Genomic DNA, 17,052 nt, shown 5'->3' on the forward strand with positions numbered 1-17,052 from the left:
AAAAAGAGTAAAAAGGAGCATCAAGAGTCTCATTTGTTTCATGGCTGAGATTAGAGTATATTGTTTACTCTTGAAAGAAACCATTTGCAGGCAATGTAGTAAATTGGTTGTGAATCTAGAAATGTCTCATCCCAGAATTTCTACCTGCAGTACCTTCAGCAACTTTCTTAAGCTCTCTTTGCCTCTGGTACAAGTAGGGATAATTGTAGTGCTTACTTCATTGGGAGATCATATGGAGATCACATGAGATTAGGTGATGTGTGAATATACAATGCCTGCTGATAATTGACATGATTTAATCATTAGCTGACCTGTATAATTTGTCTTAGCCTGACTCTGAAATGTCACCTGTGAAGATCTATTGATATCGCTTTCACATTGAGGCTTTTTTCTATAATGGTTATACTTTTGCATGATGCAGGTAGGCCTTGAGTCTTCCATACAATAATTTCAGGGCTTGAGGTAAATATTTGCATGTGAAACTTTCTTACGTATAATGACTTCATGCATACCAATCATCAGTGGCAGAAATAGGCTAGGAGCCCTCAGCAGGAAAGAGCAATTAAGATGAACTTATTAATGTTTGTACTTCTGCTTCAAAGGCTAACCAGTTGTTTGTGTTAGGTAATACTTGCTATGTTGATTAAAGCCATTAGTGAATACAAATGGATGATAATATGTTTGGATGTTGCAGGTTGATATTTACATATCTTGACTTTGGTAGTAGGAATAAAGCTGAGGCCACAATCACGGATGCCGTAGCAAACTCATAAGTTCTCTCTCAAATCAGTGCATTATTTTCTAAGATATTTGTAGTTCAAGAAATTTCTACATGAGCCACTAAAGCACCACTGATAATATACAGAACAAGATCTTTATTAATATGTCTAAAAAGATAAGGTATTTTATATTTAAATCAAACAATAAAGCCCAGAATGATCAGAAGTTTTATGCCCCCTTTAAAAACAGTCTCAAAAATGACAGATTTTCAGATTAAAATAAATTTCCTTTTTTTTCTTATTATGTAAGCTTTGATATGGTTGCAGTAGACGTAAAGGTCTTTCAAGTAACGGGAATAAAAATTTTACTGCCAATTTCACTATACCCTGGTTTATTTCCCCCTCCTTATTTACATCTTTATCCTGTGCCACCATTTGCTGCCCACTTCCTAATAGTTACGTTTCTATAGCAACTGGGTCATTTGTATGGATGATGAATCATGGCAAAAGTCACAAATATAATAAAAAGTCTCTATGCTGTATTGGTGATGAGTTAGAATCAGAACTTGCAAAAATAGGAAACAAGAAAATCTCACGTGTTTCCAGTACTAAGTAAAGACATGGCCTGAAAAGAATGAAATATTCCTCCATAAATATTGAAATCTCTGTGTCACTAAACAAAGAGGGAAATACAGAAACTCTGTAACAGCACGATACAAGGACTGAGCCCGGAAGTTGTCATGTTTGTTTCTCAGGGATAATGATGAGTTCACTTAGCTTTGAGGAGAGTCACAAAGCGCTGGCAGGGCTGTAAAGCTATGTCATAAAGGAAATTCTCTCCCCCTCTCATCTGGAATCTTACTGCCTATACTGCCTACTCTGCCCCATTTCCTGCCACAGAGGCCAAGTCTCCTTCCAGAGCCCTGTAACCCTTCTGTCGTGGCAGCTTGACTGAGCAGTGGAAGTAGTTCATACCTGCACAGAGCCAATACACAGATCCTACCTTATCCCAGTAGTCTTGGATTGCAGCAAACAGAAGTCAGAATATCTTCCCAGGATGCCCTTTGCTTCTTCAGCCACCATCACTTACTACTAGAAAGGGTGACATTGAAAAGAACCAAAAGCAAGAAAATGAAAAAATCTAATAACTCTCATGTCCATTCCCATCGATCCTTACGAAAACAGCAGAAGATAAAAGCTGCTCATGGTAAGATTTCATAACTAACTCTACAAGATACCCTCAAAAGCTCTGAAGCTGCCTCCTACCCACCTTCAAATCCCATGTGGAGAGGGAGTTATTGGCCACCTGTCTTGTCCTCCTGAGCCAGACCATGTGATTCATCACATTGGATCTGTAGCAGGTCAACTCTAATGTAAAACATTAGTGAGACAAAAGAATCAACTAGTTGGGTCAAATATTGATAAAATTTCAGGGGCCAGTATGATGGGTAGTGCATGCCTATAACCCCAACTACTTGGGAGATGAAGCTAGGAGGATCATACTCTAAGGGTGGCTTAGCAAAAGCACAAGACCCTATCAAAAAATAAAACAAAGGGACTGTGGGCATGGATCAAGCGGTACAGTGTTTTCTTAGGAAGCATGAGTCCTTGAGTTCACAGAACTACAAAATTAACAGTTAACTTATTAGTTGATTAATTTATTAATCCTTTTGGGCTCTTTGTTCTTTGTTTTTTTTTATATTTGATAGGAAACGTCAGCTCATTAACTTATGTATCCAAAGTAATACAACCTATTCCCTGTGTCAGGCCCTGAAATCATAGGCAAATCACTACCTGTACAAAATTTAGGATTAGAGGTACCTCTTCCCTCACCACCCTCCCACATATAACACAGGCCACTTTATCCATAACCCAACCAAGGCAGAATGATGATGGTGCTTATTAAGGAAAAACAGGATTTTTTTTCTTAATTCACCTTCCCTTATCCTGTCTTCAATGATCTACTATGATTGAAAAGTTTGAGTCCTAAAGAATGACTTCTAGATCTTTATGACAATATCTATATGAAAAAATGTAGATGATGACAGCACAAAACAGTCCCTTATTCATTCAGAACTTACTGATCGTTCTAGGCATTAAGATGTCAAAAATAATCTTAGAATGATCTGGAGTCTCAGTCCTTCAAGAAGTCGAGTCAAGTGAACCCATAAGCAGACAAATACGAACTTGATAAACACTGATGTCAGTCCATGCATTAGAAATATGGAAATATAGACAAATAAGTACTCAATTCCACTTTTATAAAGAGGGAAAGGAACATTGGAAACCCAGGTGAGAGACTAAAGGGCACAGGGGCACAGCACAGGTGAAGACAAAGGTGTGCAAGTAAGCCTGGAGCATGTGACACAGAAAGAACTGCCATACTGGTTGGCAGGACAGGATGAAGTTACAGAGAATCCTATGTGCATGACTAGAATTAAAAGGTTTGTTTTACAGGAAGGGAGCCATGGAGATATTCTAACTGGAAGGTGACCTTTGCCTATGAGAAAGTCTTTAACGGCAGTAAGTTGGAAGCTGATTAGCATGAACATTAGGAAGTCCATACAGTAACTTGTATTAGTGAGGAGAAAACTCCAATCAATAGGGAACAGAGAATGTGGGGCCTCATTGTCAAGGAAAAGTTCATTTGGCAGCAATAATTAGAAAACTTTGGGCATGAGAGGGCTCAGAAATGGGTGTTTGGAAATAGTTGAAATAAAAACTAATAAAAAAATAAAAAACTAATAAAATAAAAAACTAATAAAAAAAAGATTGAATTAAAGTACTGAAAGTAAACAATTTCACAACTGATGCGAATTTGGGACAATAGGGAGTTATTGGTCAAGGCTACTTGGATGCTTTAAGGCTTGAAAATATTGACTTTGAGAAGTCATTGAGATATTGGATTCGGCTATCTACAGAGGTAGAGATGGGAAGATCACTGTTTAAGACCAGCTCAAACAATAGCATGAAACTCTAAAACTGAAAAACTAAACCAAAAAAGCTGGAGGCATGTCTCAAATGGCTCAATAGGAGAGAGAGGAAAGGAGATAGGAAGAAAGGAGAAAGAAGGGGAGCGGAGAGGGGAGGGAGCTTGAAACAGCGACGTAAGATGGATGCAAAGGATAAAGTTTAGAAGTTTATTGGAAATGCCCAGAGGAAAGCATAAGAGAACCTAGGACAGAATCAAGTATGAGATTCTATTCCTTGTGTAGAAGGAGGAAAATGAACTGACAACAGCAATAAAGAAGAAAGTGTCATGAAAATCTTAAAAGCAATTTCAGAAAAGAAGTGCTGGTCCTGAGGCCAGTTGTGGCCCAGTATTTAGAGTGGATGAGGCATTGAGTTCTGGACAGTCAGGAAGTCACCACTGACAATGGTTTCAGTGAAAAGGGATGGAAGAAGCCACATTTTAGGCAGTTTCAGAATTAGCATAAAAGTACGCATACGGGGGCAGAAAGCTGGGGGCTGATTAGGAAAGTTAGAAAAGCAACAAGAGAGAAGTTTTTGTGGTACAAAATCACAGAAAGGGTGAGTGGACAGGGGCTAGTAAGGGAACAATTGGTTTTGAAATGCAAGGAAGGAAATGGGGGGGAGGGGAGAGAAGACAGCTGACAGTGCCGATGGAGGAAATGAAGTCACATTTGGCCTTATAAGGAAAGAAATATAACCAGGAGACAAGGGAGAAGGAGATAAGACTAGAACTCATAGAGGAGAAAGTTACATTGTAGGAAATAGGAACTGTGGCTAATGAGGAGGCTGTGATCAGTGACAGTATTCAGAAGTAATATCTGGAGATCTCTCTGTGTTGAAGGAAGAGAGGGGGTGTGGTAGATGGCTTTGCAGATAGAGTTGAAATAAGATGGAGTTACTAGAAGCTAATGTTGAGATTGCTGAAGAGCCACAAAGCCAGCTTTTGAGAAAATTAGAAAACTAGAGTTGAAGGTGAGACCAAGTAGAAATAGTAGAGAATACAGAGTTTTGAGTAGAAGGAGTTTAGAGAGAAAAGCACTGTGAGAAGCAGGGAATATTCTGTCCTTCTTCCTTGTCTCCGAAGCAACACAGCAAATGCCTTGTGATTGAAGTGGCTTTGAGCTACCTGCTGCAATTAAAAGTGGACTAGAAGACCCTTCTTTGGAGAAAATGACATTTAAGCACAGGACCCCACAGACAGAGAGCTGGCTCCAGTGCACAGGGCTGAGAGGCATCTTAGGAGTGGAGACAACAGTATGACAGAGATGTCTGGCTGGAGGCTTTGCAGAGTATTAGAAAGATGAGTGGAGCAGGAAACAAGCAGGTGGAGGGAGATCTTGGAAGAAGAATAGGGCTGAGGAGACCAAATTTAAAAGTAGAGGAAATGTGTCATATCAAATGATTCCACTGCCAACTTGGTCCCTGAGTCAGATTGAGAGCTAGCACCACCACACTGTACTTGGGGGCCAGTTATGGATGGGGTGGTTTGTAAAACTCAGTAAAGTGCAAGCACAGATAGCTGAGGTAGAAAACCCCTTGTAACAGCCAGCCTACACCACCCCCCTTTTCCTAGATAGGACATAGACACACAAAGGGATGAAATGACTTACCCCTAAGGTCCTCCCAGCTGGTGCAGAGCCAAGACTAGAACCCCTTTACCTCCATCCCAAGGCTGTTTTCTGCCTCTAACCATCATAACAATTTCTGAGAAGACCAAAAGAGAGTGACACTAAGTGTCATGACTGAAATGTGACACCTATTGGGAGATTCGTGTATCTTGTAACTTTAGCCAAACATTTTTGCTAGAAAGCTAGTATTTACATTTCCACTGTTGCCCATGAGGGTTTGGTTTTTGTTTTGTGTTTGGTTTAGGAATGATCTGTTTGAGAAATGCCAGTGTTGCTGGTACATGTCTGAAACTAAAGTTGCTCTTGTTTGTGTTTCTTCCTGTAGTGTCTTTGGCCTCAAGCACAGTGGGGTTGGCTGGACAGGTGGTTCACACAGAAACCACCGAGGTTGTGCTGACAGCAGATCCCGTCACGGGATTTGGAATCCAACTGCAAGGCAGTGTGTTTGCCACAGAGACGCTCTCTTCCCCACCTCTGATTTCCTATATTGAAGCTGACAGCCCAGCGGAGAGGTGAGACCCTTTTTTTCCTCAGCATCTTTTCTTGCTCTACATTTCTGGCACTGGCTATCTGAGTGGCTAATAAATTATGGAACAGTGCTCAAAGCAGGAAATGCAAGATGTAATGAACTCTCTGTTCTGACAATAAAATTTTATGTTCTTGATCAGGTTCAAGAGTTATGAGCATGGATGCCTTTATCTAGCTGAATTTGTCCATTGGGAGACTAGAGGCTATATTAATTAAAAAGGAGAACAATCCATGCAAAAAAAAAAGTCTGAAGTTCAAATTTCAATACTTTCTCTGTTATGCAGGAAAGTACATTCATCGCTACTATGTTGGCTCAGAGCAGATTATACCAACACTATGGTTATAAATTATTAATTACTTCTCCGGGATACTCCTAGATTCCCTGACTCACAATTATAATCATGGAAATGCAAGGGTACAAGACATTACAACTGACCTAAAACAATGCTCACAGCATTGAATATACTAGACCAAAGGGTTATGCTATTTTGCAAGTATCAAACAAGGTGGACTTGCCAAGCTCGGGTTGATAAATATTTACGCAATCTCTAACCTCTCATGTGTGGCTCTAAATTAGATGTGGGGTGCTCCAGATTGGAGACCGGGTGATGGCCATTAATGGAATTCCAACTGAAGACAGCACTTTTGAGGAAGCCAATCAACTCCTCCGAGACTCTTCCATCACAAGCAAGGTCACATTGGAGATCGAGTTTGATGTTGCAGGTACAATTTGAATCTCGAGTCAGTGACTGAGTTGGAAACAGGCTGCATGAGAATTATGTTGGTTAGGTGGCAGATGGAGAACGCCTTATTTATATACAGAGCATGTTTTTATTTAAGAGGTTTGAGGTGTCATTTTGAATTGAGCCTGTATTATTCATTAAACTGTCACCACAGGAACAATTGAAAATAAATGTAACAAATTGAATAAATAATTGCCACAATGGTGGTGATTTTTAAAAGTCATGTCACTCTTATTCTTCCTAACATCATCCTGTATACTAGAGAAACCAGTTTAGTCCTCAGAAGAAGAGCCTTTTGGCCAGGCACCAATGGTTCATGCCTGTAATCCTTGCTACTCAGGAGGCTGAAATCTAAGGATCATGTTTCAAAGCCAGACCAGGCAGCAGAGTCATCAGAAATAGAGCTATGGTTCAAGTGCTAAGAGTGTTAACCTTAAGCAAAAGAACTTACAAACAATGCCTAGGCCCTGAGTTCAAACCCCAAGACACTGTCTGCTTGCCTGCCTGTCTGTCTGTCTGTCTGCCTCTCTCTCTCTCTCTCTCTATATATATATATATGCATATATATATGTGTGTGTGTGTATATATATGCATATATGTATATATATCTTTCACACACACAGAACTTTCCTGACTCTTACAGATGAAAGTTATATAAGGAGCAATAAATATTCATTAGGGGTATGAATACAATCCCAGTAGGGAAATATGTAGTCTTTAGCATTAAAAGCAAATTGTACCTGACATTCATTTAAAATTACAAGGAAAACTTTATTCAAGTCAATTTCCATAGGGTCAAGATGATTGTTTAAAAGGGCTGGGAGGGGGAGGAGGACAAAGATTGAATTAACTCCAAATGCAGCCAGATCAGATGGAAATTTATATGCAACTCATAAGAAAGGTAAAGTTGAAAGAAAGGTAAGGGTAAGAGAGCCAGTGGATGGAAAAAATACTAATAGAAACTTGATTAACTATCAGAGGGAAGAGGCACATGTTCACTAAACTGACTGGAAGCCAATATGGGATCTTTCCTTGAGACACTAGGTTCATAACTTCATATCTAGTTACCTGTGCACGGCTCTGTTGGTATATATTTCCTCAACCTCTATTCAGTGGTCTCCGCCAAGATATTTGCCGCAGGGAACATCTGGCAACCAGTGTGATGTAATTTAGTCATAGAAAAAGGAAATAGGACAGCAAGTAGAGAGGGAAATGCATCAGAATAGTTTGTTTGTTTTTTCTTAAATGTAGAGATATTTGAGCATGGTTAGGACCTGAACAAATGAAGGAGAAAGGAAATACTTGATGGAATCAGACCCCCAAAAGAATGTGAAGATGCAGGTCATGAGAACACACATAAACAACAACAACACACATAGGGTAGAAGGCAGAACACCATTTTCCAGGAATCTGAAAAATGGGATAGTAGAATATAAGTTCATTGTAGCTATATGGGTGTTATGTTCAAGTTTGTGTAAAATCTCTCAGGTTCAGCAGTAGTCTGGGGAGCTGAAAAAGAGGATGTGGTTAAGAATAACAAATGGGGATATGGACGAGCCTCTCTATGATGAGGCAGAATATAGAAACAAAAAACAAAGGTTGGCAAATTCCCAGAACTGGTTTTACAAATTGTTTAATTGGTCCCTGTGACTAACAACTCTGGTACCTACAGTCATGTGGCCCTTAATTCTACTTCTCTGGTTGCCTGAGTTAAGTTCACGGTCCTATGGAATATAGCCATCTCACTGAAGAATCAATGATTTGATTTTATGTATATAAAACCTGTCGTGAATTAAATATGGAGACAGCAAAAAATGTGGAAATGAGAGGAATAAAAAAATAACCAGAAGGTTGGAAAGAAGTTTCCAAGGTTAGTGAGGGACCAGGCAGAATCTGGAGGCTCTATAGCTGTGTCTCCCAGCACGGGAAAGGAGGTTTGTGTGTTTGTTTTGGGAACTCTCAGCTGCAAAGGCATAAGAGCAGAAAAATAAATGGCTGGATTCAGCCAGACATTGAAACTTCTATAGAGAAGGTTCAGCAATTGAAGAACTTAAGTCCGGGAGGTTCGAATTATAGCTAGGAGAGCAGATGAATAACTGTGATACTATCAAAACACTTAGCATGAAAATATGGACACTGTGCCAGTCACATTTCTGAGTACTGTGTTTCATTCATTCATTTGTTCCATTTGACACTATGGCAGAGGTTCTTATTATTATGTCTTCAGAAGACTGCAGTACATGGAGGTAATGGTGAATGTGGCATTTTGACCAAAGCAAGCTGGCTTCCAAGACCACATTCCTAACTCCTCTACTACCTGCCTACCATTGAAAAAATCAAAGTTGGAATAGGATGAGAATCAATAAAGGAACAGCTTGATGGACTGAGTGAAAAGATAGTGGCTTAATGAACTAGGCATCCTCTGGAATTACAATGGGCTCGGTGAAAAAGCAGTGGAGAGAGATATTGGGTAGGAGACAGAGGTCATACTGTCATAAGGTTTTGAATTTCCAGGATACTCAAGAAAGGATTGAGGCAGTGAAAGTGCTAAAGTAGGCAAAAAAAAATCACTCAACTAGGGGACATCAGAGATGTAGGAAGCTCTGTGTGTGTGTGTGTGTGTGTGTGTGTGTGTGTGTGTGTGTGTGTGTGTGTTGATTTAATACTTTAATATCTTAGGTTTATGTTCCTAAAAAAGTAGGAACTGTAGTATCTGTTAAACATTTATTTATTTACTAAACATAAAAAACAGTATCAATTAAACATATATTCAGTGCCCAACTTATTTGATAGGGGATAGGGAAAGGAAGTTAAGATCCTCCTGTTCTTCTTGGCTCCAGGAAGCATCCATTTCAAATGAATAGACATGATCTACGATAGAGCAAGAAACTATGTTCCCACCCATCTCCCCCTCCTACCTAGCTCAGACATCACTGATTACTACAATTATTCTCCTGCTGAATACAAGCACAACCTTAGGATCCTCAATGAAACACTTGTTAGTCAGTCTTGATCTGGAATATTTTAGAAACTGTTTAAATCAAGAAAATCCTTTCAGCCAATAAAGAATGTGGGACAGAGACAAGAAATCTGTGAATGTGAACCATATCAAGACTTCCCTGTCCTAATTTGTGTACTAATTTATTTCCAAAATTATTCCTCTGATACATTGTAAGCCAAAATATTACCTCTGCACCCCAGAGGTAAATTGTCTGCATTTAATAAATATTTTAAGTAACATAAAGGTGGTTTTATAAAGCCTGACTGAAAACATACCTTGCCTAAACATTGATCTTTACTAGAAAACCTTTAATAGAAAATCTTTTAAAGTTGAAACTTCTTATAACTTATAAAAGTTAAAATTGTTTTCATTCTTCGACCAAAAACCTTTACCATAAATATAATTTTATAAACTTCAAATCATAACACAGCCTTTACAGTTTGCCTTGTTCAAATCTATCTCTCTTTTTTTCCTCTATCCTTTTTTTTCTGTGGTCATGAGGCTTGAACTCAGGGCCTGGGTGCTGTCCTTGAGCACTTTAGCTCAAAGCTAGTGCTCTACCACTTTGAGCTGTAGCAACACTTCTGGTTTTCTGGTGGTTATTTGGAGATAAGAGCATCATAGCCTTTCTTGGCTAGGCTGGCTTTGAACCATGATCCTCAGATCTCAGCGACCTGAGTAGCTAGGATTACAGGTGGAAGCCACTAAAACTCAGCCTTTTCATTTTTAATTTTTGTGTCAGTACTGATACTTGAACTCGGGGCCTGAGCACTGTCCCTTAGCTTATTTGTTCAAGGCTGGTGCTCTACCATTTGAGCCATAGCTTTCCATCAAGCTTTTTGACAGTTAATTGAAAATAAAAGTTTCTTGGACTTTTCTACCTGGGGCTGACTTCTAACAGTGAGCTTCAGTGCCCAGCCTCCTGAGTAGCAAGGACTGTAGGCAGCAGCCACAGAGATGGACAATCAAGTCTATCCTTTAAATACCAGCTTGCCATGGATAGATATCCATGATACTTGAAGTTCTTAATACAATTCTGAAGTTGTTTTGTGGAGGAAATACAGCTTTGTTCTGGAAAGAACTCTCAGTGAATATCCTATTAAATGATGTTTACAATGATTACTGGAGCCACCCCCCCCCCCCCAGTGCTTTCCTCTGAGTTGGGGTGGGGGGGAGATAAACATGTACACTCCTCACAAGGTGTCCAAACTGATGAATGATCATATGATGGTTATCTTACTGTGCCAACGATGAATGCTTGAGGCTGAAAAGCAGACCAACTGGAAAGAAGGAAACCTTTTTACCCAAATGTGTTTTTAATTATATTATTAACAAAGATAAAAACAAAACCAGAGAAGTACAAAATAATCACATGGGAGTCTAACAAAATCAACACCATTTGTTCCCAGAATTATATTTACTATTCTAAATGGGTTGTTTTCCCGAATACTGAAACCCTTTCCTTTTTAACAGTATTTCTTTACAAAAATCCCAGATTAAATATGCCTTTGCTTTAACAGGCAAATAATTATATAGCGAAAAAGTACCAAACATAAAATAAATCATACTGGCATTTAAGGATTAAAATGAAGCCACTGTTGATCAAAGGCATTCGTGCATTGATATTTATTTATTATTATAAATGCTTCAAATCTCCTGTAATCAAAAGTGATCCATGACTTTTTCAGGAAATAATAACATCTCCTCTAATGTCATTGACAATGTTAATCTTGATCGACTTTCCCTGCCCTAAAAATGTATAAAAAGCCAACGGTTGCTTAGTAACTATTCTAGATCCATGTTTCTTGGCCCCTGTGATTCCAAGGCCTCGCTTGTATAAAGATAGCATCAGAGGCAAGTGGTGTGTACACACACAGATGTACAAATGCAAAAGTACAATACATACCTCTCTCCCTCCTTTCATAGTTCTCTTTTTATGCTGGTCTTTTCTTACTGGGGAAAATAGATAATTTGGTCTCTCTTGAGTCCTCTTGGAAAACGAGAACAATATAAATTTACAATTATTAACTAAACAAATACATGTACATGAATTCAATTCCTGGCACATTAGTGTTCGTTGAGGACAGCAGTTGAGCTATTGCCTCCATCTGTCACACTGACCTGCTTACAGAGTTTAAAAGAGTGTGAACCAAGCTCTGAGGTAAGAGGCCTAAAAGGAAAACCCAACAGCAACACGAAAACACAGAAGAGCAATTTGAGGACTCTTCTTTACAGGTGGCTTTCTAGAAACCTGGAGGGCTGAGGGAAATCAAATTTTTACTGTTTTTCCTAGTTTAATGTTCTGTGGTAAACGTTCCTAATTGAAATATCAGATTTGGGTCTCGTAAAAAGTTTACTGTCTACATTTCTCAAGGGAAAGAACCAAAGGCCAAGAAGAACAATTTAAGGCAGAACAAGGAAAGGGAACTCTATTTCCCCATGAGTCCATCCTAACTTTCCCCTCTGCTATAGAGACTCACACTGTTTGAAACATGATGATCAAATTGGACTAGATGCCTGAGAGCCTAATAATTCTATCCACATGCCAGCTGTTGTGGTTTGTTCTTTGTGTTCTAGATGGGAAGCTAGCCTTGAGTCCAAGCTAATGAAAGGGTAAGAGTAGTTTAGTTGAACTATCCTATAATCTTTCCTTTGTGCTAATGTTTCCTTTACTCTTGATGTCCCCATTACTCTTGATACCTTTTTTCATAAGTGGGGAGAAGGGATTGCAGTCTTTAGCAAGTTAGTATAAGTAAGTGCCTTTTCTTCAGAGGATATTTTCATTAACCATTCATTAAAGTTCCCTAGACTATAAAATGGATGTTGAGGACATGTAAGAATCTGTAGCAGTTGCTTCCATTCTCAGCTATCAGTCAAAATCTGGTGAAATCAGCATAGTTGTATCGAGCACTGAGAATCAACCAGTGCACACTGGTTTCTCTCTGTTGCTACAGTACTAGCTTATGTACTTCTATACTGGATGGCCAACATTTGTGCCCACCTACAAGGACCCCTGATATCTACCTCTTTGAGCACCCCAGAATCCAGAAACCAAAAGATCACTCATGCTACAACTGGGACTCTCTGGGTTTCGGCTCTGTAGTAAGTGACTAGTATAAATGGTCATTGCCAATACTGTTTGGGTTGTAAAACATTTTTAATATCATTTCTGCATATACCCCTTTTGTGATACATATCACTGCTAACATTACACATTAAGGACTCTCCTTCCCCATGCCCAGTCAACAGCCATCATAACAAACTGTCATCTCTGCTTCCTTCTAACGAGTAAAGAGGAAAGAACTGTTGGATAGTACAAGGTATATAAATGGGAAATTATGGTTGTGGATGAAGCATATAACTTTAGCATTCCTATACATCTCTTATTTAAAATGCAGGGTTCCAAGGTTCATTTTCAGAAATCCTGATGTAATAGATCCAGGATGACTGAGGAAATCAGTATATTACATTTGCCGATTATACTGCACTAGAAAAACACCAAACTGTGGCTAACCATCCTGCAGTTTCCTGTGGATAGAACATGTGTTCAGCAGCAGCAGCTTAGTTTTCTGGGCTTTCATAAGCTTGCTTCAATTCTTACAACTCTAGCACTATTGATCATGATGCAATCACTCCTAGTACATTTTCATTGATTGGTACTTCAGGCTTACTGGTATTTTTTTTGTCAGTTGTGGGGCTTGAACTCAGGATCCGAGAGCTGTCCCTGAGCTCTTCAGTTCAAGGCTAGTGCTCTACCACTTGAGCCACCGTATCAGTTCTGGTTTTCTGGTGATTAATTGCAGATAGGAGTCTCACAGACTTTCCTTCCCAGGCTGGCTTTGATCATCAGTCTCAGAGTCCCGAGTAGCTGGAATGGCAGGCATGAGTCATTAGCACCTGGCTTACTGGTATTTTATAAACACTTTTTGTTTTGAAATTGCAGAGTCTGTCATCCCAAGCAGTGGAACCTTTCATGTAAAGCTTCCCAAGAAGCACAATGTGGAACTTGGAATAACCATCAGCTGTAAGTAAAACTGGTTTCTTTGTAAATATACAGTTTTTTAAATATGTTAGAAAACTGTGTTGCCAAGTGCTTTCCAGTTACAGTGAGTAACTGCCCAGTTTTCAGGGTTGTGGTGCAGAGCTGCGTAGCCAGTCACTCTGTGAGCACCTACTAACCTTGTAAAGGAGGCAAGTTCTTTCAGGTCCCTCTGCTCTTTTATTTCTCTGTTTATAAAATGAAATAAGGATGGCTGCAAAATACAGGGTAGTGTTAAGTGTCAAATAACACAAACATTTATATACCTTGTACAGTATCTGGCAAGAGATAAGTAAATCCTCAGAAAATGTCTCAGCCTGGGTTCTGTAGCTTATGCCTATCAACCTAGCTATTCTGGAGGCTGAAGTCTGAGGACTGTGGTTCAAAGCCAACATAGGCAGGAAAATTCAATTGACTCTTATCGCCAAAAAGCCAGAAGTAAAGGGGTGGCTCAAGTGGCAGGGCACCAGCCTAAGTACAAAAGCCAAGCAAGAATGCAAGGCCCTGGATTCAATCCCAGGTACCAGAAGAAAAAAAAAGATGTTATATATACCTTCATTGCTAAATAGCAAAGCAGAAAAATAAACATACTATAGATTAATTCTCCTATTTAATGAATACAATAAAACAATATTCTAATGAAAAATCACATTAATGATTTCTAAGGTTGTCTTTCCATGTGTCTGCTGTACATCTGTAATACATTTCACAAGACTAAAACAGTTTTGCTTACTAAGGTAAATTCCTGAATTCCTTCAAGGTACAGGGTATCGGGATAACCAATCCAAAAGGAAAAGCAGAGTATATAAATGTGTTTAATTCCTTTCCTTCCTCAGGCTCTATTTTTATAACTACTTTGGTAAGACAACTTTGAAAATTTCAGCCCCAAAGGACTTTTATAGAATGGAATTGAGGGTTACTCTTGTGCTTTTAAAAGCCGTGGACTAAGTTCATCCATCAATGCAAGAAAATGCATAAAGACCAAAGGAGACACAGAGAGCATATAATAACTACAAGGTGGTCCCTTCAACAAAGACTGAGGGGACTAGGTCAAAGCCTCCACGCGGTGTTTATGACAGTTATTCAAAGAAAAAGAAATAAAAAGAATCTCAAATTTGGCAATATGAAATTAGCCTGTCCAATTCAACTTAGATGAAATGAGTTACAACTAAGGAGCAGTTTTTTAAATAGCTGATAAACCATACATACCTACTGCACTAAAAAGAGTTGGTATTATCATAAGAATAAGAAAACCCATTTGTATTAGCGTCTATATTTCCCCCGCCTTCCTCAAAGTGACTTACAGGGGGATAAAAGTTTGTTGTTGTTTTTTTAAAGGATATATTAGACACTCGAGGCAGATTTTAGGTGCTACTAAAGTCGCTTATGCCTTTAATTAGGTCACTTGGCTCCTTAGAAAGTGAACTCTGAAGCAAAGATGGCATGTCACTATTCTATCAACAGCTGTAGCTGCTGAGATTAATGGAGCACACCAGAATTTACCATCCCAAGGCTCAAAGAGGCCTCTGCATTAACGTTAAGACTGTTTTCATTCATTCTGTTTTTTGCATTCTACTCACTGAGTCATTCAGCATGAACTACTCCAAGGTCTCTTGGCACTTGATACTGTTTAACCTTCCAGAGTACACAAAAACCCTGCTTCTGCTTCTATTCTTCTACTACCTTCACTTGATAAATATATTCAGGGTGTCTTAGTATACCCTCAGCCCTGCACTACATCCGTCAGTGCATGCCCTATCCTTAGAGCTGTTTCCTAATTCACGTGGGCATTCTGAAGTCACCTCCTACCTGGGAGCTCTGTCACCACTGGACAGCCACTTCATTCTCAAAGTTAGCCTTTCTTTGATTATTTTACGTAGTAGACTTACTCTGAACAGTTGATAAAGATATATAATTTATTCAGTGTCCATGAAAAAAAAAAGATCTTGTACTCTGTTTCTTTTTAAAGTAGAGATTTATATGCTTAATTTCTATGAGACATTGTCATGGGTGCACCACTACAAAATATTGGTTTGATTCACATATATGATCCTTTAAAACCATGTTTTAGGATGCTGTTTCATAAGCACTAAATATTATTTGCACAACTGATATTCCCAATAATGGCAACAACCCAAAACAAGAATGGCTTGCAGCTTAGCCAGTGCTAGGCAAATGCTGTTCATGGCAGCTGAAGTCTAATGCTTCTCCTGGATGGAGAAGTGATGTATAAGTTTGTCACACATGTTTGTCAGCTCTTTCAGAGCTACAGCTGCATTTACACAACTAATCATCACCATGCTGAGTTCCTGTCTCCTTGTGGAAAATACTCATATTTTGCCAGTCACAAAAGCAGAATTTGCTAGAAAAGAAAAAAAAAGGCCATGCTACATTTGCAATGCTAAGATAGTAAATTCCTGAAGGCTGACACAGTTCCAGGCAAATAAAAGGCACTCAATACCTGTACTTGTTGAGTGAGTGCATGAGGAATCTTTATGAACAAATGATGTTCTGCTAATCACTATGCACTTGAAGAGATGAACTTTCAAGGGAGACGATGAATACAGATGACTTGCAAATTCAGTAGGTAGGCAGAACATTACACTAGGTGACAGGCAAATACATGCCCTAAAATTACATCTATTGTTTCTGTGTTTTAGAGGTTTTGGCCTTTGTTTCCATGTTTTTACAACAGCAACAAGACCATTTGGGTTAACAGGCACAGTCCATACTCTGTCTCTTGGAAATATAACAAAATGAGCAAGAGATTTGCTAGCTCGCACGAACTCCTATGCATAAGTGTCCAATGTGAGAACCACTATTTTGAGTATTCACTTGCAACTCCTCCATGTAGAGCAGGAGATGCATCTTTTCTCCTTTCCTTTTTGTCCCAACTTTGTTCTGTGTGACTAAAATAAATCTCACTAAATCTAATAAGAAATAAAAAGGCAATTCCATGGACTGAAGAAAGCTTAACTTGGAAGATGTTCAAAGGGAACAATTCAAAGCCTAGAACGTCTCACTTCCTAATTCTCTAGCCCTTTTCCCCCCAGTTTCCTCATCTGCGTTGTGCATATTTCCTTCTGCAAAGGACTGTTGAAAAGATTAAATGAGTTTATGTAAGCAAAAAGCCTAGAATGCATTCTGAATCCAAAAGAATGTTAATGTAATGATCACTAGTGACTTTCACGCAGAGATCTTGTGAAATATTTTAAGCACAGCTGTAGATGACAGAATCTAGAGTCTAGAGCTGAGTACTGGTGTCTCATGCTTGTAACCTCAACTTTTCAAGGCTGAGAGCTGAAGGATCACAGTTCAAAGCTCATGGGGGCAGAAAAATCTGTGAGACTCTGCCTCCAGAATAGCCAGCAAAATGCAGAACTGGATGCATGACTCAAGTAGTAGAGAACCAGTCGAGTAA

At 39.1% G+C, this 17,052-nt stretch overlaps 1 protein-coding gene across 1 annotated transcript in view; it reads left to right on the top strand.

Annotated features, from left to right (window-relative positions):
• The window catches only part of Grip1 (glutamate receptor interacting protein 1), a 574,087-nt gene that overhangs the window by 495,840 nt on the left and 61,195 nt on the right, over positions 1 to 17,052 (top strand). The window contains exons 12-14 of the mRNA XM_048360113.1: positions 5,646 to 5,832; positions 6,426 to 6,571; positions 13,536 to 13,616. Coding sequence (XP_048216070.1) covers positions 5,646 to 5,832; positions 6,426 to 6,571; positions 13,536 to 13,616 — 414 coding nt within the window. The remainder of the gene's footprint in view (positions 1 to 5,645; positions 5,833 to 6,425; positions 6,572 to 13,535; positions 13,617 to 17,052) is intronic.

Source organism: Perognathus longimembris, chromosome 1 (genome assembly GCF_023159225.1).
Source record: "Perognathus longimembris pacificus isolate PPM17 chromosome 1, ASM2315922v1, whole genome shotgun sequence".
NCBI classification, from domain to species: Eukaryota; Metazoa; Chordata; class Mammalia; order Rodentia; family Heteromyidae; genus Perognathus; species Perognathus longimembris.